This window comes from Hippocampus guttulatus, chromosome 5 (genome assembly GCF_054856545.1).
Source record: "Hippocampus guttulatus isolate MCC_2025c chromosome 5, RoL_Hgut_1.0, whole genome shotgun sequence".
NCBI lineage: Eukaryota > Metazoa > Chordata > Actinopteri > Syngnathiformes > Syngnathidae > Hippocampus > Hippocampus guttulatus.
In genome coordinates, this window is record NC_141265.1 from 729,407 (window position 1) to 754,153 (window position 24,747).

Genomic DNA, 24,747 nt, shown 5'->3' on the forward strand with positions numbered 1-24,747 from the left:
GGATGGCCGAGAATCTCGGCGTCATTGGCGGAAACGTCATCAGAAAGCAACCCCCCCCTCTGCTCCTTCTCCTCCTCATCCTCCTCTCAGCCGAGCGGAATGGAAGCTCCGCCCACCGAAGTGAGGCAGGGAAAGAAGGAAAAAGGTGAGAAGATTCGGACAATTATTGACATGAAAGTTATTATAAACTCTTATGAAGTACTTCAACAGGTGTAATTTGAAGCCCAAACAAACGGTGAAACACTTAAGCATTTGCTCATGTTAATGACAAATAGCACATTGACATGTTGATTCTGTTGCAGATCAGGTAGCTTAGCATTAGCTTCCCTGCTGAAGACGTCATCACGCTGCCTTGCGCAATGGGTCGTCAGGCACGTAGCTTAGCGATAGCATTATTAATGATGATTAACTCATTCAGTACCAGCCAATTCGACGCCGAGTCTGAAAAGACGTTTAAAAACGTCTTTGGGAGTGAATGAGTTAACATCATCACGGTTCTATTCCTGATGTCCATTTTGTCGACGGACACTTCGCCGAGCATTTGCATTTTGTAGGTTTCTACCAACGTGAGCAAAAGTTGCATTGTGGGAGGCAACCATGCCTCAGGAATCTTTTTTTTTTGAAAATACTAGTGACCCTGCGAAACTTTAGTACGTAAAATCACGGTCTGAGATTAGGCTATGACCAAACTCGCTTGAAATATGAGCAGGTGTGAGATGGTAATTTTCCAGAGGTCTTTTCAGTCATCAAGCACTTAGCTCAGCGTTAGCAAAAATGTTGCCATTTTTTGTTTTGGTTGTGTTCCAAAATGCGCTCTGAGTGCACTCTTGCTTTATTCTGACCGTTTGTTGCCATGGACCGTTCGGTTATTCAGAGTGCTCTAAATAAGCAGTACCGGTGTTTTTATTTGATTTGATTTGATTCGATTTTTTTTGAGCAGTTAATACTGTTTGAGCGATGAGTGAATATAAGGTATGGTTGCATTTGTATGAATTTTATGTTTAATGTATTTTTTGGTGCATTCAAGGGAGGCAAAGCTGCAAAAGCGAGTAAAAGTCCCTGATGAATATCTGTCATTGCGCATGAATTATAATAGTCAGGCTGCGGTGACCTTAACGGGCGGACACGCACACACACGCGCACACACACAACTTTCTGCGTGTGCGTGTGTGAGCGGGTAGTTTTATCGGTCTCCTGTCAAGGCGACCCGTCCATTTGTCTTTTCTCGCCGCCGTCCACTGAATTAATTAAGCAGGAATGTAAATGTTTTAATTGAATGTCAAACAGGACCTTAACCACGTGCGCACGCGCACACAACCTTTATTCATAGCTTGGTGATGTATGCGCGCGCGCGCTCGTTAATTGTATCCCTGTTAGTTGTGTTAGATTTGTTGCCAGTTTGTTATGTTGAAAAGCGTCATCTCAATGCTGCCGTCTTTTGGTCGTTGTTTTCTATTACTGGTGTCACGTTTATCTGCGTGAAGTTACGTTGCAGTAGGCCACTTTGATAATTCTAATTGTTTCTTGGGGAGTCGTGTTGCATCGCTTGAGTTGTTTTAACATTACAGTAGTTGCCTTTTGTTTTTTTTTGTTTAGTTTGTTAGGTTGGTTTTGTTCCATTGCGTGGTTACGTTCACGGTGGCGCGTTCGTCGTCGTGTCACGTTAGCTGTTTTCTGGGACTTGCATTATGCTACACGTGTTCATTTGAGTTGTGTTACGCAACTTGCGTTCGCTGTTATAAGGTTAGGTGGCTGACGTGAGTTGCTTTCTTTTGCTTCGTCACCTTATTTGTGTTTCCTTGCCACTCGAATTGTTTTCTGTTAGCTTATGTTCATTTGGTTTTGTTGTTTGTTACATGACGTATGTGACCATCGCTTGCCTCGTGTTACTCGTGTTGTGTTGTTTTCTTTTAGTTGTGTTCCATAACTCAAGTTACGCTACTGGTTTGAACGTTGGTTGTGTGTCGCTGTTCTCTGTTAGCTTAGGTTAAATTGATCATTTTCCTGCGAGTTTGTTCCATTTCTTTTGTCACTTGTTACGTTTATTGATGTCTGTCACTTTGTTACGTGTTCTTATGTTTCTCATCTTATTATGTTCTTAGTTGTGCTCATTCACTTAAGATACTTGTCCTGTCGTAACATTTGTTACGTTAGCTTGTTTTCCGTTAGCCTCCGTTGCCTCAAATTGAGTTGCGTTCCGAATTTTTTTTTCCCGTGAGTTCATTAGTTGGTTGCGCTGCTTGTGTTTGGTTAGCGGCGCGAGCGCAACTGGCACCACTTCTATTTCTCGAATGTTTTACAAGTTGTTGTCATGCTAGTTGGATTAGGTTACGCGTGTTAACAGTACGTTAGTTGCATAACGCTATTTATTTCGTCTGTTGTTGTTTTACCTTCGTTCTTTGAGCGCTGACATGTCGGAGCGTTACGCTCGTGGTCGTGTAGATTCATTGTGTGCTTGTAATTCATCGGCCTTGTTGATGAGGTGAAAGTGATGCATTTGTGTTACATGCTTGTCGTAACTTTTGCTACAATGTCGGACGAAAGTCGCGTTAGGTTTTTTTTTCTTTTTTTTCCTCGTCGTGTTATTAGCTTTGTGTTTATTGTGTTCCGGCAATTGTTTTCTTGTCACTCGTGTGGTACTCAAAGCCACTTTCTTATCTCACGTTTTCAGTTTTTGGTTGTTATTGGAGGCGTCACGGTCTTTTATTTCCGGGCGGAGTTCGCGCGCGCGGGCGTTCAAGTTGACACCGAGATCGGAGCGGCGTGCATGTGTGTGTTTGCTTGTTAATAAGTTGTTTTTGTGTGCAAATAATTAGCTTTCCTTGTAGAAAATGATGAATTTGGGCAGTTAATTCATCGATCGGCCGATGCGCTGGGCTGTGGAAAAGTCATTAATCAATGCGTGAAAAGAGCTAATTCTCCTCCCGCTGCTTCCTCCGAGACAACACAAAAACAACACAACACGCACCCCACGCTGCCGCAGGAATTTGTTATTTATTTATTTGTAAAATATTGTTTCACACACGTGCGCGGGCTTCTTTTCTGGGATTTTTGTTTCTTTAGGTTTCGTTGCTCATTAAAAAAAAAAAAAAACAACCATCGGGCAATTTATTAACAACTACACCATGAGCAAGGCCTTATTGTGTTATTTGTATTTATGTCTCTTTTTAATGTTTTATGCACACACACACGCACACACACACTCACATAAACACACACACACACACACATACAAGCTGTCTTTTTTTTGGCTCCTTCAGAAAAAAACAACCATCGGACAATTTATTAAAAACGACGCCATTAGCAACGCCTTATTTTGGTTTTTAATTTTTTGTTTGTTTCACACTCACGATGGCTTTTTAAAAATGATCTATTTATTTAATTTAAAACATTTTTTTTTTGCTCCTCCAGAAAAAACCCACCATCGGCCAACTTATTAAAAACGACACCATGATCAACGCCTTATTTTAAAAACAATAATAATAGATGGCTATTTTGGAATGCTCGTTAATAAAGTCTACTGTCAAATGATCTCACAGTGGTCACAAAAGTGGGCAGCACTTTTTCTCTCACATTCAAAAACATGCGCGGCAGGTTAATTGAGCGAGCGCAAACAGTAGTTGGGCTTTGCGTTCCCTGCGATTGGCCGGCGACCAGTTTGGGGTGTCCCCCGCCTCCTGCCCAAAGACGACCGGGACGGGACTGAGGAGAAGTGGATTAGAAAAGGGATTGATGGATGGTGTTACAGTACTTGTGTTACATGGCTCGTTCTCTGTTAGCGTGTTGTGTTAATTGCTACGCTATTTCTATCCTTTCCTAAAGATCATTTTGTTGGCGGGGAGCCCGGTTACCGTTGAAGTCCTGTACAACTTCATCAACCTGAGAAACAACAACACGTGTTTTTGTTCCGCACAGGATTGTCGTCAAATAACAGCCGGATGAAGTGACAAATGGGTGAGTTTCTTTATTTTGTTTTTCTTCTTTTCAGATGTGTTTATTTGAGTGATTAGTGAATATGGCATCCCTCAGGGAAACATGTCGAGTACACTTATCCTTTTGATTTTTTTTTTTTGGACTACTTTATTAGCATTCAAAACAGCCAACGATTCCACATGTTGTGTTAATCGTGACGTGTTTGTATGTTTAAAATCTAGACGGCTCAAGTGATTTGCTAGTGACGCGCCAGGGGTGACCTCCCTCCCTCTCTCCTGTCCGCTCGCCAGTATTTTTGTTTTAAAAAAAAACGTGAAAAAGTGTCTTTTGGGCCGGCGAGAGTTCATGCGGAGTCGCTGGCGTGTTTGTGTTTTTGTTCCTTATCAATCCGGAGCCGCTCGCCAGAATGACGGATGGCGGCTGTCACGCCGACGCTAGTCATAACAACGCATGCCTTTACGTGTTCTGCCGTTTAGCCCGCGTCCTTATCCGCGCCTGCGCTCGCTGACTGATGTGCTCTGTGTGTGTGTGTGTGTGTGTGTGTGTGTGTGTGTGTGTGTGTGTCTGCGCGTGCATGCCCTCATAGCAGACGGCTAGCAAGCTACGGGTCGCGGATAACAAGACTGACCCAAAAACACAATGAGCTCAGCTGTAATCTGTCTTGTCTGCGTGCACACACACACACACACACACACACACACACACACACACACATATGCGCGTTGCTAAGGAAATCGAGACTAGTGGGGCTAATAATGACAATCAGCAAGTAATAATAGTAATAATCTTCACGGCAAACAAGGTGCCTCAAACAGGAAGAATTGGGGAATGGGGGGGCGGGGGTGTTGACGGCGTCAGCGTCAACTGCTTGTCAAATAACAAACACGTATCATACCATATGATGCCACCAGAGGGTGCTACTCACCTGAACGTAGCAACTTAATTTATGTCTGAGTCATTTCAGCTCCGACCTTGACCATCGCATGAATTAAACTCGTTAGTCCAGTTAACTCTTTGAAAAATAGGGCCCAACCGCTAATGCCGATTCCGAAAATGTATATATATACTGTATATATATTTTTTAATGGGTTGGCCGACAGGTGTCTGCCTGGTGGGAGGGCCCTGATCTGATATGCAAATGAGTTCTTTTTTTAAAAAACCTTAAAAATTCTCCAGCCACTTTTTTCTTTTTTTTCTTTTTTTTTTGCACAAAAAAAGTCAAGTTTCCTTGTTTCGTGTGTCAGTGTGCAAGTTCAAAGTTCACATGTAGACTGCGCGTCACCAGGGAAAACGTGTGTGTCAGAGGTCCGAGGGAAGAAAGAGAGGGGGGGGGGGGCGGGGCGCGTGCGGCCCGTGGTCACGTGCTGCTTTTTTTGGCTGCGGCGGCGAGCAGGACACATCATCTTCCTCCTTTTCTTCATCCTCCTCCTCCTCTTCTTTAAGGTCGAGACGCGAGAGAGGGAGGGAGAAAGTGTGTGTGTGTGTGTGTGTGTGTGTGTGTGTGTGTGCGAGTTTCCTCCATGAAGAAGAAGAATCGAGGTTGGCCGTCAGCGCTCCTCAGCCGCACACACGCGCGCAGCCTCACCGCACCGGTAAGCTTCTTATTTGGATGATGATGATTATTCTTGTTCTCACGCATTCTTTCTTTTTCTTTTTTCTTTTTTTTTTTTTTAACTCCCTTTTTCATCATTTCTTCATTTTTATTTTGGACTGCCAACGTCAAATATTTTTTGCTTCCATCCGCAAAAACTTTGCGGGCGTCGCGACTCAAAGACCACGTCAACGTTTTAATAATCAAACACGGCGACGCGCTTTTGTGACATTTTGCCGTTTGTTTGTTTGCTTGTTTTTTGTATTGTTGTTGCTGTTTTTTTTTTTTTTTTTTTTTGCATGCGTGCGATTCACAAGTTGACCCCTAAAAAGTCGTTGGATCGCGTGCAACACCCTCGTGCGCTCCTTTAAAAAAAAAAAAAAAATCGCATTTGCACCCGTGTGGAAATGTTTTTGCCGAAACGCGCGGCGCCTCGGCACGCGCGCTGCTCGGTTTGCGGCTTTTGTAGCACAGGAGGGACGATTTTGACGTGCAAAACATATTCTGTCCATGGATGTTCATCTTGACATATTTCAAATCTTGACGTATTAGAAATTGATCGTCTCGATTGATTGAAAAGAAATTGAGCCGGAGCATTTTTTTTAAATTAATTGCAGCCCGAGCGTGAGAATGGGGCCTTTTTTTTCCCCCCCCCCACCTGCCACTCACCTTCACTTCACCAAACTCAACTTTGATTCTTCAATTCAAGATGACGTCCCCTCAAGCACTTTTCATTTCCTTGATTTTTTTGCAGATACCCCCCCGACATGAAGTTAGCCTCTTTCCGGTATGTCGATTGCGTGCGCGGATCTCCTTTTCACCATTGCTCCATCCTCAATCAAAAATCTGTTTTATGCGTCCTGGAATTCGGTGACGCTCTGACGCCGTCGTTAAGTTCGACTCGACCTCTTTGCCGCCGCTGAAGCAACTCTCCGACATTTCCGTGCGCTCAATCAAACGAGGGCTCTTTATGATTGGAGAGCCCTCACTCTTATGAAAAAGCGTGTGTGTGTGTGGGGGTGGGGGGGGGGGTCGTGTTTTTTTTTTCCTTCTCGCTGGCTATGATGTGCGGTAAAATGGACTCATTGATGTGCAAATTGCGCCGTCCCGCATGAAAGTCGACAAAATGCAAAATTGAAATACAATCTCCACCAGCGTGCGCGGTTACGTCAGAAGGTAAACGGGAGTCGCACGTCATTCACCAGATGGATTTTTCTCCAGGGAAGGCGCGACCGATGCGCGTGAGAGACGCGCACGATTGACAGCTGTCCCCCCCCCCCCCCCCTCCCGTGCAGACGGCGTGGCGCCATGCTGAAGCCGGGCGAGGCATCGGCGAGCGGGGCGTCGGCCTTCCTCAAGGTGGACGCGTCGGCGTACCTTCATCACTGGCAGCAGCTTTTCCCGCGCACGCCGCTCAAGCCGCCGCTGCCCTCGCCCTCGGGACCCCCGCACTGCGCCTCCTCCTCCTCCTCGGGGCCCGCCGCCGCCGCGTCCTCCTCCTGCGCGGCGGCGGCCCAACATCCCCTCGCCCAGCACATGGCGCTCTACGGGCAGGCCCTGGCTCCGTTGGGGCACGGGGGTCCGGCGGCGGGGGTGGCGGCCCCCCCTGCCGAGAACCCCGCGCCGGGACGCCTCCTCCAAGTGAAGGAGCGGCGCTGCGGGGGCGTCGGGGTGGTGTCCTCCAGCGTCAAGAGCGGCGGCGAGGAAGACGGCGGGAAGGCCGCCGCGTCGGCGTCGGCGTCGGCGGGCGGGACCAAGCTGACCGCCGAGGAGTTGGACTACTTCCTGTACGGACAGCAGAGGATGGAGATCATACCCGTCAGCAGCCACAACGCCGACGTCAACAACCGTACGTACGCCGCACTTTTCCGCACGTGTGAAACGAGACATCTGGTTTTTTTTAGCCGTCATTTGCTTTCTTTTTCATTTTAACATGAAATCTTTTTTTTTTTTGTCTTTACGATCAACCTCTCATTTTCAAAACATTTGACGCCTCAAATTATCGATGGTTCGCCTCGTTCCTTGACAAATGGACTCATCAATATTTTATATCTGCATCTTTTTAATTGTCAGAGAATCTTTCCATTTGAATACAGTCGTCCAAAAAATGTTGAAGGTCATTCCAAATGTTCTTCCCTTTAATTCAAGCTCAGTGCACCGCCGCAAATGTTGCAGCCTCCCAATATTTATTCAAAGCAACGACGAACGAAAAAAAACTACAATCGGTGGAGGAGAATTCTTTAAAAAAAAAAAAATGAATGAAATCGAATGCTTAAAATGAGGGCGGATTCTTTTTGGCTGTCAGAGGTCAGCGACCTCCAGCCGGGATGGATCACAATCACGTTTCACTTTCAAATGATCGATGAGCAAAATTTCATGCGCCGTCGAACGTGCGGATTTAACACGAGCGTATCCTTTTTGTCATTCATTCAAAAAAATAAAATAAAATCCACACACACGATTGAATGCTTTTTCAAATCGCCTCGATGCACTTTTGCCGCTGAAAATCGGCTCGCTTCAAGTCTCCGCATTGAAATGTCGTCTCATTTCCAATTTGCAATCGGAGTGTCCGAACGGAGACGATTTTCTTCCTGGCGCGCGTTTGCGCTCGCGTCTCGGGCCGTGTTCAAAGTTGTCACGGAAGCGACGTGACGAAGGCGCGCGCGTGCGTGCCTGCGCGCGTGTGATAAAACGCTTCATCAGCAGTAATCTGCGTCGATACGCGGCGGCAGGGCCGATGAGGGATGGCGGGACAAGCGGGAATTAATTGCTGCATATAGTTTTGGGGTGTGGGGAGGTGGCGGGGGGGGGGGGTGGCAGGCTGGGGGAGATGAGGGGGTCGAAAAGGGAAGGGGGATCGATCCAGCGCAACGCTATTTATCATCCCAACACAACCGTACGGAGGTCCCGGGGGGCCATGTGTGTGCGTGTGTGCGCGTGTGTGTCTGAAAGTGAAGTGTTTAGTGTGTAAATAAAGCGGTCGCTTTCTCTCCCTCTCACACACACACACACAAAAAAGACTCCAAATGTATGCTAAGTAAGACTGTGATGTCATTTAAAAAGTACCAACTCACAACGCAAAATATGAGCTTGACTTTTTATTTGGAGCTCTTATTAATATATAAACAGTTTTGTGTGTGTGTGTGTGTGTGTGTGTGTGTGTGTGTGTGTCCATATAATATACACTGGATATAATTAGTTTTTTTCATCGCAGCATCGACATGCCACATTCCACCTGGATATGCTACAATTTGTTTTGGGGGGGGGGGCTGGGGGTGTCTGAACCCTCGATCTCGAATCACAACAATTTTGTTCATTTTCTCATTCTAACTCCCCAACTGCATTTATTCCTCAGCAACCCCAAAATGTCATTTTTTTTCCCCCTCAAAACATGTTTTTCAACGAGAAATTCCACTTAGTCAGCGACGGTGACATCCCCCCCCCCCCATCAAGATGTTGTTGTTGTTTTTTTTTACAGATAGAAATGTCGTTTCTTCGTCAACAAATGTTTTTTTTTTCTCTTTATCTTTTACACAAAGAAAATGCATTTAATCCTTGGCCGAACAATTTATCGGTCAATAAATTTGAATTTATTTTCCTCAACATGTGGAGGAAGTTCCTTTTTTTTTTCTTTCCTCGCCAATTTTGAGTCTGTCAGTTAAAATCGACAACTGTCATTTCTGAATCAAGAAATGGGAGAGCGCAGTTAGTTTGTAGTCAACTCCTCGAAACGACTTTTACCGGTGGCCGGGCATCAAATCACATTTGATGATTTCTTTTCTGACTGAGCAGATGCGACTTGTTTGCTGCGAGCGCCAACGTCCTTCCTTCCTTCATGCGCGTTTGTGCCCTTCAATGAGCAAAGCTCGCTGGCCAATGACGAAAGGGCCTTTCTTCAAAAGCGAATGTCCTTTTCTTGACAACGCATTGAAAATCCGGCCCGAGGAATTGTGAGTCGCTTGAAACCACAAAATGAATTCTGTCATTTCAAAGAGCAAAAATGGAGCCGAACTCCGGAAGGGAAAAAAACGCTCCGCCGAACAAGTCAACGCAAAACTGGATTTGTCAACGGGAGTCTTTTTTTTTTTTTCTTTTTAATCTCCACAAATTGAATTGATTTGTGGATTCATAAAATCAATCGTTTATCCATCGACACACGAACACGACGTCGCATCTTCTTTGTCATAGGATACAAAAGAATGTCCTTTCGTTTTGGAGCAGTGACGCCACCACGCACGCAAAGTGCGTCGTAACATTTGCAGTTCTATTCATGTCCTAAGAATGTGTGTGTGTGTGTGTGTGTGATGTTGTTGCTAGGCAACATGGAGACAAGCTCCCGATTGTCGTGAGAAGCGAGCGGGGGCGACGTCAACTCCGCCAATTTCCCGGGCGTCCCAAAGTGGGAATGTTTGTTTGCCGCGGTTCCCGTTTAGCGGCCGCGTACTTGCCGACTTCATCCGTCGGCGGCCGTCACTCCTCCCGCGCCGCCGATCGTTCCGATTTGGGAAAAAGACGAGAGAAAACAAGCGAGACTTCCTGCTGGGACTTTTTTTTGTTGTTTTTTAACTCCAGATAATCATCGGCGTGTCAATTATTGACGTCAATTAGTGTCACACTTGGTCAGGCTGCGACTGACGCGTTTCACCCCGCCGCGCTCGGGACGCAAATATGTCGGGAATGATTTCAGTGCGGCCGAAGCGAACCTTGTAAATGTTAAAAAAAAACAACCCCCCCTCCCTCCCCCGAAGGGAAAAAAAAAACAAGCTTCATTTAAAAGAACAGCAGCAGCAGCAGACGCGATGAAATCACTTGTGAAAGCATCGTGGACGCAGCGCGACACAGATTTGAAACGGGTGCGGAAACTGCCGGTGAGAGCAGCGGCAACGCCCCCCCCCCCCCCCCCCCCCCAAAGGCAGCGGGACGGGACCAGGGTGTGAGCCGATTTGACACAGCGTGACCCAAGTCAGGTGCAAAAAACTTGAGCTGCATAGTTGCGAGCGCGGTGTGTGAAGCCGTTTTCCGACTGTCGTGAGCCAGCTTGAAATGCAACTCGAGCGGTGCCGAAAGCAGCGGAAACCGGCTTTGACTCGGACTTTGAACCGATTGCCGATTTGGCGCCAGTTAGCTGTGAAAGCAACGCTGAAATTGACCAGACCAGGTTTGAACCCGGTATGACCCTGGTGTAAACTCAAGTGTGAATCGGGTGTGCACCTCGTCTGCCGGGTCCGAATCTGAAGGTGAGGTCGGAGCGAAAAAAGACCCATTGGTGGGCACAATCTTGACACGGTCCGCACTCGGTTGAAAGCCGGGACCAACCAGATGGAAGAATGTGAACTCGGTAGAAACTAAATGGGAACCTGAGGTGTGAACCAGGTCTGAAACGGCTTGGGTGTTACTCGGGTCGAAGGTCAACCTTCCGCAAAATTGCTTGTCTGAGGTGCGAAGCGGGTTTGAAATGGAGATGAAGCGGACGTGAGCGCCGCGCGGGCCAGACGACGGGACTCGGGTGTCAACCCCGCATGAATTCGACGTCGCCAACGCGACTCAGAACGGGTCGCGCGGAGCCTTTGGGAAAGCGCCGCGAAAGCGCGCCGGCCGACCGAGGCGCGGCGTTTCCCCAACGTTCCCTCACGTTGAGCGTCCTCTTGCAGGCTGCGACATGTGCGCCGACAACCGCAACGGCGAGTGTCCCATGCACGGACCGCTTCACTCCCTGCGGAGGCTTGTGGGCACCAGCGGCACCGCCCCGGCGCCCCTCCCCCTTCCCGACGTTCCCGACTGGCTCAGAGATCTGCCCCGAGAGGTGAGCACCCCCCCCCCCCCCCCCCACGGAGAGCGTGACTTGACTTGAGCTGCCAATTTTAGGATTTGGGAATTAAAACTAGTGCTGTCAAGCAATTAAAAATTTTTGTGCGGTTAATTAATTAGGGTCTGTAATTAATCTATATTTTAATCTCATCTGAAAATGACTGAGAAAAATCCCAATTTTCATTTTAAATTTGTTTAAATTATTGAGGCAGATCAAAAGATAAAAGAAAGAGTGGCATTAGAACGTATTTTATTGTTTTTCAGCAGACTTGGACAGATGCCATTTACTTTCTGCTGTATTTGAGACTAGTCAAAGTCCTACCTGCAACCTTCAGTTTCGACCACGAGGGGGAATATTACTGTTTTGTTAGTTTTTGTAAATCTCCAAAGAATTAAAAAATAAAAATAACTTAAAAGGTGCTTAGGTTAACATATCAAAAACAGTAAGAACAATTTTCTGAGCAATACGCGTACTCAACACTGAACTTGCCAATCAATATCCAAGTTGTTTCCCCACCCTCAGCAAACTCGAACATAGGAAGCCAACACATAAAAAGGGCTATTAGAAAAAAGCAACCCACCCACAGAAACAATAAAGGCAATAAAATATAGATTAACGCGATTAAAAAAAATAACGTGCTAAATGTGATGCGATTAATTAATCGTTAATTAATGCGATCATTTGATACCTCTAACTAAAACTCCACTTCAAGTGTCTTCTTCTCGAAACTCTTCATCCATCAATCACTTGTGTGTGCGCGTGTAGGTGTGTCTCTGCACCAGTACCCTACCCGGCCTGGGGTACGGAATCTGCGCCGCCCAAAGAATCCCCCAGGGTACCTGGATCGGACCCTTCCAGGGCACCCTGCTCACGCTGGACAAAGTCCGTTGCGGAGCCTCCAGGAACACGCGGCACTTGTGGGAGGTAACCCGCTGCTGTTTTGCGCACGCCGCGATTGAAGGATGCCGACATCCGAATTTGATGCACACTAAATGGCATCGGGGGTGGACGTCGCGTGAAAAGAATTGTGTGAACTCCGCAGTGGGAGTCGGACGTGGGGCGGCTTAGTCGGGTCAAAATCGGACGCGAGCAAAATGTGAGTCGGGCCCGAGCTCCGATTTTGAGCCGGTGTGAGCGCGCAGCGTCTGCCGGGTAGTTTGAAGCGGGCACGGTATCGTCTTCCTGCGGCGCGAAGACCGGGAGAACCGGAGAAAAACTCTTTCCATTGAACTTGGCGGTCATGCCCGATTCAGTCCAATTCCAAGCCCATCCACACGAGGCGCCGACTCAATGCGTGTCTAGCCGAGACCGTCGGAGGTTTGATGTCGCCGCCGCCGTCGTTTCCCGAGTGGAAGCTCAACGGGGAAGCGGAAGATTCCCGTCGGAAAGCCGCACGCTTCCAGGCCCCGAAAGGGATGACGCGGTCACGAGGCCGTCACGGCGGCAGAGAAAGCAAAGCCACGCCAAGCAAAGCGAGGCGGCCAAATATTTTGCTAGCGCGACGCCCGCGAGGAGCATTCCCGCAATCCTCCCAGGCCTGTCGGAATGTCGTAAAAGGCTTTTATTTTCCGGCCGGGCCGTCCTTCGCCGCGTTCTTCAACGACCGCAATGACATCATCGCCGCGGCCGTCACTGCGTCCGCAAAGAGATTTTACTTATGGCCGCTCGCGATGGTCCGAAAACAACGTTTTGGCGTTGGCCGGCTCGTCGCGTTTGGGCCGTAGGTGGCGCCGCCGCGAAAAGAAAAAAAACGCAGTTACGCTGCCGCAAAATGGCTTCCTCCGCCGTCCTATTTTTGGAGCGCTTTGGCTCACATGTCATTCGACATCGGAGGTGCGCGAGTGGCTTGAGGTGCGTGCGTGCGTGCGTGCGTGCGGTGGCATCTGATTGCTTTCCCGGTGCAGGCCCCGCCCCCCACGGGCTTGTAGTGTGAGAAAGCGCGGCGAGCACTTGTGCAAATATTTTGGGACGTCCGATGAGCTGATGGATGAGGCGGCTCGCCGAGAGCGCGACGGCGGCGGCGGCTTGCCGCTTCGGCTTCTGGCGTTTCCCGCGGTGCCATCACGTGTCAACGAGCGCGCCGCATTTACATTTGCTTTGGTCTCCTCGTCGCACGTCGGACGTTTCAAAGGCCCGCCGCGCAGCGAGCGACGCGGCCGAACGCAACAATCGCGATCGCCGATCGCGGAGCAAACTGGAATAGGGTGCGAGCCAGGAACACCACTAGGGCCTGGTTTTGTTCTCCATCTCTCGTCACGGAAGATGACCGGGAGGCATCTGGAAAAGCGCCAAGCAGGGACGGCCGGTGCGAGGAAAGAGGAGTTGCGCCGATGAAGAGAGCAGATAACGGCAGAATTAGCGCCCGGGATTGATTTTGTGTACAACTCAAGCGCGGGATCATCGATCTTCCCTCACAAACACTTTTACACCATTTGGACTCTATAACCACCACGACAGCGGCGCCCGTCGTGCAAAGTCGCGCCCGGCGCCGCTCGGGCCTTCCCGAAATCAAAGCCGTTATCGGGCGTGACAAAGTGCGGAAAATCTCGGGCGTGTTTTATCATCCCTTGCGTGACGGGCGCCCGGCGCTAAGTGGGTTTTAGCGCGAGGTGAGCGCACTAAGCGGCTATCTCACACTCGGCTTTTGATAACCGCGACTGCATTAGTGGCTTTCGCCGCACAAACACACGTCCGACGCGTCTTGATAAACGGAGCGAACGGGCGCACGCTAGCGTGAACAAAGTCATCCCGGATCGAGCTTGCGCACGGCGCCCGTGCCTGCGCCTGTGTGGTCTTTGAAGTCAAACAAAGATAATGCAGGAAGACAGAAGAAAGTGCGCAAAACACTTTGCCTTGCGACGTTCCGCTAAATGATGTCTTTGTGCAGTCCCGGCGGCTTTGATCGGCCGTGAACAACTTGTGAAAGAGAACCCGCTTGGATCCAAATAATTGCGGCGGGGGGGGGGGGGGGGGGGTGCTCGGAATCGGGGCGGGCGTGTGCGGCCGCGTGGAATCGCCGCGAACGCGATGCGGGGCGGTGGCATTTGGCGCCAAAGCGATATGACGTCCACGTCAAGCCAAAGCAGCGTCCAATGAACGGGCGCCGCTCGTGTCTTTCAGATTTACGACTCCGAGGGAACGTTGTGTCACTTCCTGGACGGCAACGATCCGGCCAAATCGAGCTGGATGAGGTACATCCGATGCGCCCGACACTGCGGAGAGCAGAACATGATGGTCGTTCAGTACAGGTACAAACCCGCTAGTGCTACATGCTAACGCTTAGCTTTTGTCGTCAAGGCCGACTGAACCCGCCGCCCGTAAAATTGAACCGGCTTCACGCGATCGCCTTTTTGAGAATTGAGCTGGCGTCGGATGAGGCCGCTTCGCTCTTGGCCTCGCGTCGTTCCTCTTCTCGTGCGGCCGAGTTTGAACAGAATTGGCTTTTTCGAGCATCTCGGTCGTTGGACCTTCGCGCGACACGGGCCGTTTCTCAACGTCCGCGGGATCGACGCGCGGAATACCCGAATGCCGTTCTTGTCCGCTATCTTCAAGCGAAGGTGCGTCGCTTGGCGGCTTACCAGGAGGTGGCCGGGAAAATACCCCAAGATGTCTTCCGTGTCGCTAACACGGCAGCGGCGGCGAGGACTCGAGTCATGTGATGACTCGGCCAAATACGCTCGTACATTCTTAGGATGGCCATCGTCGCCCCGTTCACAACACCGCACTCGCCATGCGCGTTCTTGATCTTGAGAAACGGCGATTGTTGGAGTCTATTTTCCTTTCGATGTTCTTAGTAGTTGAGGCTAGTAAGAGGTTAGCGTCGCTGACGCTACTTTGGACAGGACTTGTTTGGACCTCATCGCTAACGTGGCGAATGCTAAATGTATCACTTTTTTTTTTTTTTTTTTAGGGTGTCAAAAGTTGCCTTATGTCAGGCGTGTTTTATTTCGTCTCAGGGCACCCGGGACGGGTGGGGCCAACATAGTCAGGAGGGGCCGGGCTGTAAATCAAACATACCCCCCTGACCTCACATCAGATGAAAGGAAAGAATGAGGGGGGGGGTGACGTTTTTCATCTGCGCTCGCTGCTGCACCGAGCCGGCTGGTGTCGCACATCAAAGCGTCTCATCGGGCGGTCAGGTATGAAAAAGAAACACGCCCGCTGCCTCGCGCGCTCTTGACCGCGACACCTTTTTTTCTTCCAAACAAATCCGAGAGTGACAGAGCAGCCGCTTTACAGAACATTCCACAGAAAGCGGCTGGAGGGGGTCCAAAGACATCATGTAGCATGAGCCCCCCCCCCCCCCCCAGTGGTCAAACGAAGCGCTTGAGCGTTTGCAACGTGAGCGATGGCGTCCGAAGGGCGGCTTTTCCCGATGGGGTCTTCGCAGCTCCTTCGACAATTTGCCTTTTGTGCCCTTTTTAGGTCGAGCATCTTCTACCGGGCGTGCCTGGACATCCCGCGAGGAAGCGAGCTCCTCGTTTGGTACAACGACTCGTACACTTCCTTCTTCGGAATTCCGCTGCAGTGCGTCGCCCAGGACGAAAACCGTGAGAGACTTCATCGTTCTTTCCTCCGCCGCGCTCTCATTCGTCGCGACGGCGCGCGCAGAGCCCGGCTCCTCGGCGCATCGGGGTCCCGAGATTGAAAAGTCGCTCTTTTGTGCGTGCAGTGAACGTGCCGGCGTCGGTGTCGGAGGTGATGTCTCGTCAGGAGTCCTCGCAGCAGCAGCAGCAGGCCTTCGGCAAAAGCGGCAAAGCGCCGTCGTCCGCGCGCTCCATGGTCTTCCCTCAGATGGCGTGCGGCAGAAGTTTCTCGGCGGCGGACAAGGGCGGCGCGCCGTTCCTGTCGTCCGAGTCGTCCTTCGGCCAGCTGTCCTCCAAGAACCAAAGGGTCCTGGCCAGTCCCACGTCCACCAGCCAGCTCAGCAGCGAGTTCAGCGACTGGCATCTGTGGAAGTGCGGCCAGTGCTTCAAGACCTTCACGCAGAGGATCCTGCTGCAGATGCACGTCTGCCCGCAAAACCCGGACAGGTCTGTCGATAAACGCCATCGCGAGTCGCCTCTCAACTGGAGCGGACCGCGAGGGGGAACCGGACGAGTCCGGGCCGGACGGGGCTAGACGACGATCGACCGCGTCGGACCGCAAAATAAAAACCTGAGCCGGGGTCGCTCGACTGGACCGGAGTCGACTTGACGTAGACTACGAGCCGCGGTAGACTCCGACGGACCGGACCGGAGCGGATTAGAATAGAAGAGACCGCACGCGGTGAGATGGGCCGGACCAAACTAGAGGACAAGACTCGAGCGGACTACAGTTGAAAGTACTTGGACAGACGGGACGTTGTGAGCCGCCGCGGAAGACTCCGCGCGTCTGGAGTCCATTCAACCGGACCGGCGGAGAGACTTGATGGGGTTCGATTGGGTCAGACGAGACGAAGAGAGAGGCGGGGGGCGGGGGGCGGGTGGCGGGACCAGAACAGGCTCAACATGGCGGACCGGACTGGAACGGCGAGACGAGCCAGGGCCCGGCCGGCCTCGACTCCGCACTAGACTGGACCGGACCGGAATTGACTTGACCGGACGAGACGCGGTCAACGGCGGACATCAACATACCGCAAGCGCAGATTTTAGTTTTGTCATGCGGACCGGGGCCGACGTGTGGGGACACGCGTGTGTGTGTGGATAAATCACAGCGGCGGCGGCGGCGGAGGAGTCGCGGTTGCGACAGTCGAGCCAGTGTCGCCGCTTCAATAAATGCAAGAGAAAATGAAAAAGTGTGCGCCGACGTGCAAAGCTGGCGGACGCTTGAAACGGCCGCGGCAAAACTCGACACCCGACGGCGCGGGAAAACCCCAAAACTGATAAAATCAATGCGAGCACCCCCCACCCCGCCCCCCCCTCCCCCCGGCACTCGGTCGTGTGACCATCACGTGAGCGAGTCCCGCTTTCATCAATCGTGCGTACGCGAGGATGCGGACGACGGGAAGAAGATGTGACAGATGATTGATTGCGTATCGATCGAGCGCGAGCGCCGATTTATCATCTCTGCTCCCGAGCGCGCCGGCGTGTCGTCATCGCGAGCGCCGCCGGAGACGTCGCCTTCAAACCACGTTTGAGGCGCTCGGTTTTCTCTCTTGCCGCGTCAAGCTTTGCTTTGCGTCGGTGTTGGAGGGGGGGGGGGGGGGGGTGTTCGCCGCGGCGTTGGCGTGCCGGCCCGTCGCTCGGCGCTACGTCGTCATGCGCCGCTGTGCAATAAACAAGAAGCGCGGGCCTTCATCTCGGCGCCGCGTTTGAAGAAATAAATCCAAAAGTCGCCCCCGACAATCACTCCGAGTATTCCCGATCGATGGCGGCCTCGTAGAAAAGCGCAAAGGAATAAATAAGAAATAATAAAGCCGTCCGGCGCCTCCGCCTGCCGAACGAGCGCACGCGCTGCGGTGTGCCAAGCTGCCAAAGAAGTTTTTTTTTTCTTTTCTTTAACATGCATGGAAATGTTTGTGTTGTGTGAGCTCGTCGTTTCTTTGCGCATTTTTCTGCAAAAATGCGTCCGTTTGTGTTTATAGTGCGCGTCCAAAGTTGTGTTGCTGGCGTGTCCACAAGGGGGCGCCAAAGATCATAGTCGTTCCTTTGAAGCTCGGCTGCTTAGCTCGCGTAGCTCGCGACAATGCTAGCTCGTCGGCACGATCGGGTTTTCACCTTGACTTGAAGCCCCGCCAACGGAGCCCAAGACTTGTTTCAAACTCCAAATGGAAACCCTCATCTTGGCTTATTTCAAACCCTGGGCCAGGTTTCCAAATCCGAATTGAAACCCCAAATCCGGCCGGGACTTTCAAAGTTAAAAAACCTGAGTGGGACCGACCGACCGACCGAGACTCGAAAGGATGATGGCCGTTCCAAACGAAAAGGCAAGACTCTGTCGGAGCACGTTTGCCGTCGATCACTTCAAGCTCAAACACGAGAATGAACGAGAACCGACCCGCAGAAAGTCGAACCAAACCGACGACACTCTTTGAAGTTGTGGGCCGCCCCCCCCCCCCTGCGATGGGGCGTCACTGACCGGCGCCTCCTCTCTCCTCTTCTGTTCCTCGGGTCGTTCCCGCCCGGCGAAGGCCGTACCAGTGCGGCCACTGCTCGCTGTCCTTCTCGCAGCCGTCGGAGTTGCGCAACCACGTGGTGACGCACTCCAGCGACCGGCCCTTCAAGTGCGGCTACTGCGGACGCGCCTTTGCCGGCGCCACCACGCTCAACAACCACATACGCACGCACACGGGCGAGAAGCCCTTCAAGTAAGTCGACGTTTCGGGCTCGCTTCATCTCACTTGCTGCAAACGGGACGCCGAGTCTGAGCAAATGATGAGGGGAGGGGGGGGGGGGACCTAGTCTGAAACTGGAATCTTCGTTTGAAACCCGAACCCGAGTTTGACAACCTTAACCCTGATTTGAATTTTACTTTGAAACTCTCGCCCGCATTTGAAACCCTGATTGAAAATCCGAACGCGGGCGGTTTGAATCGCTATGGTGAAGCCCCAAACCTAGTTTGAAACCCTAACCCTGATTTGGAACCCTAATCCAACTTTGAAATCCCAAAGCACTTTTTGAAAACCTAAACCCCCGTTTGAAGCCCTCAACCCTAATTTCAAACTCCAACCCCGGTTTGAAACGCAACCAAAATGGGAACCCCCATAACCGCGCTTTGAAACCCTAAAGCCGTCACCCCATTTGGAAGTACAACCCCGAACCTTTCTCTTTCGAGCTTAATTGGAACCCCAGTGAAAAGCCGAACCCTATCTTGAAACCCCGCCCCACCGCGCGCTCCCTAATTTAAAGGCGAAAGCTTAGTCGCGAGTTGCGTCGGCCGGTTAACGGCTCGCGTACGCTCGTCAGGCCAAATCGAATTTAGCGGCGCGCTAATGGCCGCCGTCGCGCCGCCGCTCGGATGCAATTAGCGAGGACGGCGCCGAGGTCACGCCGAGCGAGGCGCCGTCGATGACCGATCGCGGCGAGGTGTCAATCAACTTCTGTCGGCGGCCCCGCGAAAAGCGTCGCCCGGCCGACGCGACGACTTTGACGCCGAGCGTTCGGAACGGCCGGCGCGCCCGCGTGCGAGAAATAAGATGCGGAAAAAAGACAAAAGTCAAGCTTGACAATCGGTCGCGGCGCGACGGAAACAGAAGATCAAATTGATTTTCAGGAGTAAATCCAACAGATTTTTTTTTTTTAACAATGCCAGGATAAAAATGTTCAATACCACAATTCGTCCACTCAAAACCTCGCCGCGCGCTGAGCATCTGACTTTTGGCTCACCGATCGATCGATCATGTCCGCGCACGTGCCGGCGCGCGGGCACACGTCAGACTTAAAAGGCTCCCTCAATTGGGAGTGACACTCTGTGCGTGTGCGCGCGTGCGATGGGAATTCCCCTCAGCAGCTGGCTTGATAGATTATTGACGAGCACGCGGGCGTGTGTGAAGATCACAGCAGCAATTTCAGCGGACTGCTCCGTTGACCTCGCGCGCGCACTTTGTACTGTCAACGTCTATTACGCTTGACAACACACTGCTCGCGTACGTGCGCGTGTGCGTGAAACCCTGAGTAACGGACGGGATGATGTCATGGCAAGACCGTCAACCATCCACTCGCTCGTTTGCATCACAAAGCGCACAAGCGACAGAAGCACGCGCAACACACGCGTTGCGTAAGAACGGAAGATGAGAAAACCTTTATTAGTCTCGCAGTGGAGAAATTCCAGATTCACGGCAGCAAAGTTATGAAAGTGAGAAGTAGAAGAACAAAATATAGGAGCTGCTGGAAAGGCAGCCACTCTCGCGGCGCCATTTTGAAATGGTCAAAATAACACGACACAACACATAGGACACAGACAGTCGTGCAATCCTCACCACTTTTCTGCATACACTTTGTTGTCTGAAGCAGTTGTAGATGAAAGAGGAGAGGATCGAAGTGTCCTTTCACCAGTGGACCAGAGACGTCATGCTGAAAATCAGTGTCGTGGCCGAGGCCAAGGACTTGGAAAATTTTCCGAGGCAAGGCCAAGGATTTCACTGTATTTCAGTGCAAAAAGAGTTCTTTTTGGCAGCACCTCTGACTGTTCAATCACCTACATTTTCACAATTGATGGGTCGGTCGCGAACGAGCCGGTAGAAAGAGCCGGCTCTTTGAAGTGAACGATGAGCCGTTTTTAGCCGAAAAAAACGACCATGTATAGTAAGGCGTTTTGGTCGTTTTTTTCGGCTGAAAACGCCTTACTATACATGGTCGTTTTTTTCGGCTGAAAACGCCTTACTATAATATACTTGGTCGTTTTTTTCGGCGAAAAACGCCTTATTATACATGGTCATTTTTTTTTCGGCTGAAAACGCCTTACTATACTATGTCGTTTTTTTTCGGGCTAAAAACGCCTTACTATACATGGTCGTTTTTTTTCTCGCTAAAAACGCCTTACTATACATGGTCGTTTTTTTCGGCTGAAAACGCCTTACTATACATGGTCGTTTTTTTCGGCTAAACGCCTTACTATACATGGTCGTTTTCTTCGGCTAAAAACGCATTACTATACATGGTCGTTTTTTTTCGGCTTAAAACGCCTTACTATACATGGTCGTTTTTTTGGGCTAAAAACGCCTTACTATACATGGTCGTTTTTTTCAGCTAAAAACGCCTTACTATACATGGTCGTTTTTTTCGGCTAAAAACGCCTTACTATACATGGTCGTTTTTTTCGGCTGAAAACGCCTTACTTTACATGGTGTTTTTTTTTTTCGGCTAAAAATGCCTGACTATACTTGGTTGTTTTTTTCCAGCTAAAAACGCCTTACCATACATGGTCGTTTTTTTCGTCCAAAAAGTCCTTACTATATACTATACATGGTCGTTTTTATCGTCGAAAAACGCCTTACTATACATGGTCGTTTTTTTGGGCTAAAAAGGCCTTACTATACATGGTCGTTTTTATCGGCTAAAAATGCCTTACTATACTTGGTTGTTTTTTTCCAGCTAAAAAGGCCTTACTATACATGGTCGTTTTTTTTGGCTAAAAATTTTGTCCAAAAACGCCTCACTATACATGGTCGTTTTTTTCGGCTAAAAAGGCCTTACTATACATGGTCGTTTTTTTCGGCTAAAAATTTCTTCCAAAAATGCCTTACTATACATGGTAGTTTTTTTGGGCTAAAAACGCCTTACTACACATAATCGTTTTATTCGGCTAAAAACTTCGTCCAAAAATGCCTTACTATACATGGTCGTTTTTTTCGGCCAAAAACGCCTTACGATACAAAAAACGACTTCAATAAGCCTTACTTATCATGTTGGTCAAAGAAAGAAGGGATATGGTTGCAACCTCTGGGGATTGAACACCCAACCGCTAGTTTGGGACATGGTTTCTCTACCCCTGAGCCACACCACCACATAAGATAAGATAAGATATCCCTTCATTTGTCCCGCAATGGGGAAATTACAGTCAGAGTTCAGAAAGGAAAACGCTGGGTAGGGAGAGGGGAAAAAAACCCACGCTCGAACTATCCTCTTCTAAGGATAATTTAAGTCCAGGATAAAAAAACTTGGCCGAGGACCAAACTGCGCCCTTCGGTCCTCGAGCCGGTCCTCGAGGCCAAGGACCGGCTCGAGGAACACATCACTGCTGAAAATGTGCACACGTCTGCTACAAGCTAAGTTTTGAAAGCAAACACGAAGCTGTAGCATCCATTGACGAAAAGAGTTGATTTCACTTCTCCTGTCCCACGTAATCCACTTCAAACTCCAAGCCGCATCGGCGCTCCTTTCTTCTCATCTTCGGCTCCTCAAGACTTACATCCATCCAGCCGCAGACCGTTCAACAGCACCGAAAAATGGCTGTGAAAAATGGTGCCCATTACAGGCGCAAGACACAAGCGCCCCGGGACTGTCCAGCAACGACAGTCAAACGGCGCCGACATTCCTCCCAGTCAAAAACAGTGCTGGTGTACCCCTGCTGCAGAGAAGGCGCAACCACCAAGCAGAGTCTCCTCCTTGATGAATGTCGTGGCCAAAAAATGCTGAAAAAAGCCCACATCAGGTCCACACGACGTAGCAACAAACACAAAAACAACAAAAAAAGCAAGGCTCATGAGAGCACTTGCTGACGGCTGCCTATTCAGGCGCCATCTTGACTTCCTTGTTGATTTAAAAAAAAAAAAAAAAAAAAGAGGGGGGGGGGATGCTAGTCAGTGTGAGGACTCCACACGGCCGGGCCGGCGTTTGGAACCAGAATTAAGAGGCCGTGCTCGGGCTTTCAACCTGCGGGCAGGGAATTTAGGGGCCTTCGAATTTGAGTGAGGGTCGCTCAGTCGCAATCCGAATCGGGTTTGGGTTCTCAGCAGGTCTTCGAGACAAGGTCGGAGATTTCAAACTGGATTTCAACACGGCTGATGTTTTTTTGTTTCTCTCCGTTGTTCAGATGCGAGCGTTGCGAGCGCAGTTTCACTCAGGCCACCCAGCTGAGCCGTCACCAGAGATTACCCAACGAATGTAAACCCAACGGCGACGGATCGGTGGGCGGCGAGTCCATCGAGGTGGACTAGAACCCGACGCGAGCCGGCGGAAGCCGCCGTCCTCCCTCCGCCGCCGCTCCGCTGACGGCGACGTACCAAAGCACGACCAAAGTTCTCCCCACCAAAGCGCTAACGGAGTTGGCCCAACTTCCTGCCACTGTTCTACTGATGTTCTACCAAAGCTCTCGCAAACCACTACTGACGTTCTCGCCGGGTTCAAAGTTCTTCCCGTGCCCTTCCTCAATTGTAGCACCCAATTTTGTCCCAACACCCTCCTAAACTTCTACTGGAGTTCTTCCAAAGTTGTACAAAATGTATCCCCCCCGTTTTTTTTTTTTTGAACTACTAATGTCTGCCTCAAGTCTACCCCAGTTCTTCCAAAACGGTGCCAGACTTTTACCAGTAACACCAAAGAGTTTTTTTTTTTTTCCTACGCGATACCCAAGTGAGAGTGACGTTCTACCAAAGATCAGCAAGATTTCTCCCCGGATCCAATCAATGTCTGTCCACATCCTACCCAAGTTGTGCCGAAGTTCCCGCAACCAAAGGTCCATCAATGTTATCCTCAATCGTCAAGCCAACTTCTGCCAAAGTTTCGCAAAATTGCCGACAAAGCCGACTTGCCGGCGTGACCCCAAAGTGCTTCCAAGATTGCATCAGAATAAGACCAAAGACCGGCGTTCCCCTCATGTTCTCCTTGAACTTCTGTGGTCTGTCCGGGGAGAAGACCACTTTGAGAAGCGCCCTCCTGTGGCAAGGAGGCTCACTGCAGGTATGACTTGTCTCCCCCACCACCACCACCACAGACGATACGACGGAAGGTTTGACAACCACACAAGCAAACCAAAGACTGTCCAACTTTAGCGGACAAAGAAACACACACACACCAAAGGAGGCAGAAACCAAAAGAAATGTCACGGACGTCATGAACGAAGGAAAATTAAAAAGAGAAAAAAAAAAAAGAATATTTATCTTGTGGCGGCACTTTGACTCGAGAAGTTATTTAACGTAGCGCATCGTCGGCTTCACGCGTTGGCATCATCCCAAGTTTTGGGTGCAACTGGTGGTTTTTGTACCAAAGTTTTCCAATCGTTTTGACATCACGGATTGCTTTGTTGAAATTTCTTTTTCTTTTTTGTCTCACGTGCCAAACTCATGGAATGAACAATAATGTGGGACATCCAAGTCCGAAAGCGGGGCACACACATACCCATAAAATGACCTCATTTTTCGTGGTGGGGGGATGGAAAAAGACCAAGTGGGGTGAGGGATTTTTTTTTCTTACCTGATCTGCTCCCCCCCCCCGCCCAAAAAAAAGGAGGTTCCACACATCCCGATAATGGGCCCTAGTTTGAGTCTGTGATCAGCCATCAAGTGAACGCGAACGCGTGCGCCCCGCTTTAGGTTGGACAGAAAGTTTGCTGCTGCGAAGACGAGACGGATGAGTTTGTGTACTTGAGGCGGGAAAACAAAACATGTCCGCCCAATGTCTCATTCACGTTTGCATGATTTTAAAAAATGAAACACGCGAGACCTGAAGAAGAAAACGAGGTTCAAATAAAGGGAGTCCATTTTTGTCAACTCGTGAAGATGAATCGTTTTTGTTCGTCACGTCGTCATTTCAGATTTCCAACCGTGTGGTCGCAAAAGCTTTCCGATGTCGCCGCGTCCAAAATCGACGCGCGATAAACGACGGCGCACTCGGAATCGCTCGGTTAGTCCGTTGGCGTGCAAACGCGGAGCGCTGCCGTCGTTGCCGCGGCAATGGGGGTGGGGCAAGTTGCCACTTGCCGTATTTACCGACACCTGTTGAAGCAAGCGTCGGCAAACATCGGCTTGTGTTTTCGCCGGTCGAGGCGGCACTTC

At 50.2% G+C, this 24,747-nt stretch overlaps 1 protein-coding gene across 2 annotated transcripts; it reads left to right on the forward strand.

The window, feature by feature from the left end:
- Nucleotides 1–6: 6 nt before the first annotated feature.
- Nucleotides 7–24,462, forward strand: prdm6 (PR domain containing 6). 2 transcript variants are annotated; one of them, XM_086111092.1, is made up of 11 exons: nt 7–145; nt 3,823–3,954; nt 5,377–5,525; nt 6,820–7,373; nt 11,176–11,327; nt 12,099–12,257; nt 14,454–14,581; nt 15,759–15,883; nt 16,006–16,366; nt 18,445–18,621; nt 22,788–24,462. In XM_086111092.1, the coding sequence occupies exons 4-11, from the start codon at nt 6,833–6,835 to the stop codon at nt 22,909–22,911; spliced, it is 1,767 nt and encodes a 588-aa protein (XP_085967218.1). In that variant the 5' UTR covers nt 7–145; nt 3,823–3,954; nt 5,377–5,525; nt 6,820–6,832; the 3' UTR covers nt 22,912–24,462. The 2 variants fall into 2 exon arrangements, with proteins under 2 accessions (XP_085967218.1, XP_085967217.1); XM_086111091.1 differs by lacking the exons at nt 7–145; nt 3,823–3,954 and having other exon boundaries at nt 5,323–5,525.
- The last annotated feature ends 285 nt before the right edge of the window (nt 24,463–24,747 follow it).

Coding starts and splice junctions, on each gene's coding strand:
- prdm6 (XM_086111091.1), top strand. CDS start 5,454: ATGAAGAAGAAGAATCGAGGTTGGCCGTCAGCGCTCCTCAGCCGCACA. Junction 5,526..6,819: donor CGCGCAGCCTCACCGCACCG/GTAAGCTTCTTA, acceptor CCTCCCGTGCAG/ACGGCGTGGCGCCATGCTGA. Junction 16,367..18,444: donor TGCCCGCAAAACCCGGACAG/GTCTGTCGATAA, acceptor CGCCCGGCGAAG/GCCGTACCAGTGCGGCCACT.